This window comes from Cebus imitator, unplaced genomic scaffold (genome assembly GCF_001604975.1).
Source record: "Cebus imitator isolate Cc_AM_T3 unplaced genomic scaffold, Cebus_imitator-1.0 Scaffold21, whole genome shotgun sequence".
Lineage (NCBI taxonomy): Eukaryota > Metazoa > Chordata > Mammalia > Primates > Cebidae > Cebus > Cebus imitator.
Genome location: NW_016107336.1, coordinates 9,087,983 through 9,091,566, shown reverse-complemented (window position 1 = coordinate 9,091,566; position 3,584 = coordinate 9,087,983). Strand labels below are relative to the sequence as shown.

The following is a 3,584-nucleotide window of genomic DNA, read 5'->3' as shown; positions in this document are numbered from 1 at the left end:
TTTTTTAAGAGTCTCACTCTATGGCCCAGGCTGGAGTGCAGTGGTGCGATCTGGGCAATGTCTGACTCCCAGGTTCGTGATTCTACCCCTGCCTCCCAAGTAGCTGGGATTACAGGTGCCCACCACCACGCCTGGCTAATTTTTGTAATTTTTTTTTAACAGAAATGGGGTTTCACCATTTTGGCCAGGCTGGTCTTTTCTGACCTCAAATGATCTACCCACCTTGGCTTTCAAGTGTTGGGATTATAGGCATGAGCCACTGCACCTGGCCTGATTCTTGATGTTTTCCTTTGTTGCTTAGAAATGTCAGGTGTGACTGACTCCCCTGCCCCACACCTACCCGCATCCGCTTGATGCCTGCACGGGTAACCTGCTGGCAGTCATACAGCTCAAGGCGCTCCAGGCCTCGGCAGTTCTCTAGGTGTTCCAGGGCCACATCAGTGATGAGGAGGCAGTTGTCCAGCTCCAGGACCCGCAGCCTCTCGTGGCCACAGGCGCTGTTGCTCAGGTGCAGGATCCCATCATCTGTGATGAGTTCACAGTGGGACAAGCTCTGGAATAGGGAGAAATGAGTAAACATTTGCAGGACCCTTGTTCCAAGGCTCAAGTCCTAAAAAACGCTGGCAGCTAGCCTTTTTGCCCTTCTGCCATGGGATGACACAGCAAGAATGCCCTCAGCACTTTAGAATTATAAGAAGCTTCTGTTCATTATGAATTATCCAGTCTGTGGTAGCAGCACAAAACAGACTGACGTTAGGCAGTGAGGACCACACACAAAGCCGTGGAGCCCTTTGGGCATGGGTTTGCTGCACTAGGAGTGGCTTCTCTCTTCTAATTGTGTAAAGATGGAAATAAAAATTTCAGGGGAAATTTCAGAGTTTGCCCCCTTGAGAGCCATTTTATTGGCCAGTTCTCCATCTGAGGGGACGCCAGTGAAATCAATGCATCTCATGTCCTTGTTCATTTAGAAAATTGCACTAACAGCTGTGACTCAGAGATGTATTGAACACTCTGCAAGGTGTATAAATCAAATACACCTTGAACAGTGTGATCTGACATTACAAACATCTTGGTTGCAGAAGATAAATTCTGATGAATATTATATAGCCAAATGACATTTGTGTAATTCCCTTTAAGTTCTCCGTATCAATAAGTTTCAGACCTGACAGTTTTCCCCAATGCATATCAAATGTAAGATTCACCCCACCATGAAAACGAGAGAGGCACAAGTACTGCGTCAACATCCCATTTGTTCATTTGTTCTTTCAAATATATGAGCCCCAATTCTGCCCCAGCCCCCATGTGTGCAATCATGAGGAAAAGTATACTTTTCTGCACTGGTGGAGCCCAGGCTGGAGAGTCTAGAAAATCAAATAATGCTAATTAAGCTTTAAACTGAAGCTGAGGTGCTTTGAGAGCATATAATAGCAGGATTTGTCCTGAGAAGGAGACCACTGAGTTGATATTTGAAGGGTTAGGAGCTAATCCTAGGAAAGAGCAAAAGTTTGTTGTGTGCAAGGCCCAGGAGAGCAGGAGAATGGCAAGCACTGTGTTTAGGAAGATCAACATCTAATAAGTGGGAAGTAGGAGGACGCATGTAGATGCAGATGGAATTGGGGAGGTAAAGTCCAGATCACCGAGTTGTGTAGGTTACGCCGTTCTGATTCCAAGGTCAGTGGGAAGAGCTGTAAAGATGATGGGATGTTACAATTGTTCTTTAAAAAAGATGGAAAATAAATGTTGGTGAGGATGTGGAGCAATTGTAAGTCTCATAGGCTGCAGGGGTTATTTCGATGTTTCTGACTGAAATGCATACATGTGTTAACCAAAAAACATAGGGACACTGCTGTAATAGCCCCAAACTAGATGCAGTACTCAAATATTCAAAAATAGAAAGGATAAAGAAATCACAGTGTATCCATTCTATAAAGCAATGAGAATGAACAATACACAACTACATGTGACAATATGGATAAGGAAACCAGATGTATACACCATTCCATTCATATCATTTAAATAAAATACAAAAAGAGGTAAAAACTAATATATGCGATCTGGAAGTCATGACTTTTGGAGGATCAGTGATTGAAAGGGAGCAGAAGGGGCTTTCCAGGGTCAGAACAATGTTGACCTTTGATCAGGGTGTATTCAGTTTATGGAACTGCATTGGTCTATACACCAATGATAAATGTACTTTGCTGCATGTATATTTTACTTCAGTAAAGTTAAAACTGAAAATATAAACCACTCTTACTGCCAAATTTTTTAGTGCAGAAGTGGATTCAGTTTAGAGCAAGTGCATGGCTACTGCAGTCTATGAAGCAAGGAGATGCCTGAGAGTTCGGATTGGGCAGGTCCCGGTGGGGAGACCTGAGTGGATGGTATAAGGTATTCCTGAAAAATAAAAAATCCAAGACACAGCAATACTGGTTGTAACAGCCCCAAACTAGAAACTAGAACTATTGGCTCTGTGAACTAGGCAGCAGACTACAACCTTGAGGGAAGGGAAGCTAGAGGAGAGAAATTGTGTTGGAACTTGGTGCTTCAAAGATTCTTCTCTGAGCTTGATCTTAATATGGAATGTATTTACTTTCTCATGAATTGAACCCCTCCACATGATTAACATCAAGTGGTATTTATGTAATCAATGCTGTTCATTGGTTTTTAGCTTTTTATAATTGACTTATGAGTAAAGCCAGAACTTCATTATGGTTCTTTAGGAGGCTGTTTAAAATTTGGAAATAAAAAAATAGAATGTTGATTATTTATAATAAAATGGAACCAGAAAAAAGTATCTCCCTGTGTATGTATATATTTCATTTATTTTTATTTTTGAGATGGAGTTTCACTCTTGTTGCCCAGGCTGGAGTAGCAATGACGCAATCTTGGCTCACCGCAACCTCCACCTCCTGGGTTCAAGCGATTCTTCTGCCTCAGCCTCCCAAGTAGCTGGGATTACAGGCATGCGCCACCACACCAGCTAATTTTGCATTTTTAATAGAGACGGAGTTTCTCCATGTTGGTCAAACTGGTCTCAAACTCCTGACCGCAGGTGATCTGCCTACCTCAGCCTCCCAAAGTGCTGGGATTACAGGCATGAGCCACCATGCTGGGCCTATTTCATTTTATTTACATATAGATTCACACATACATATGTGTATATTTATAAACACAGATTGGAGAAAGAGGATGATCGAGATGGTGTATGAATGCCAATTTCTCCATTGTTTTAATACAGGGAAATTCAGAAATCAGGAAGTTAGCAGTAATATATGAGACTGAGGAGATACTGTTATATTAATTGAAAAACTTGTATGCCAGGCGTGGTGGCGCACACCTGTAATCCCAGCACTTTGGAAGGCAGAGGCGGGTGGATCGCGTTCAGGAGTTCAAGACCAGCCTGGCCAACATGGTGAAGCCCTGTCTCTACCAAAAATACAAAAATTAGCCGGGTGTGGTGGCACGTGTCTGTAATCCCAGCAACTCGCAAGGCTGAGGCAGGAGAATTGCTTGAACCTGGGAGGTGGATGTTGCAGTGAGCTGAGATTGTGCCACTGCACTCCACCGTGGGCGACAGAGTGAGA

General features: G+C 43.2%; 1 protein-coding gene across 10 annotated transcripts in view; it reads right to left on the bottom strand.

Moving 5' to 3' along the window:
• FBXL2 (F-box and leucine rich repeat protein 2) overlaps positions 1-3,584 on the bottom strand; it is a 116,360-nt gene that overhangs the window by 2,416 nt on the left and 110,360 nt on the right. For all 10 annotated transcript variants that reach the window (XR_001822970.2, XM_037736035.1, XM_037736038.1 and 7 more), the window contains one exon: positions 341-553. Coding sequence is in view for 9 of the 10 variants with exons in the window: in XM_037736035.1 (XP_037591963.1) it covers positions 341-553 (213 nt within the window). In the remaining variant the exon portion in view is untranslated. The remainder of the gene's footprint in view (positions 1-340; positions 554-3,584) is intronic.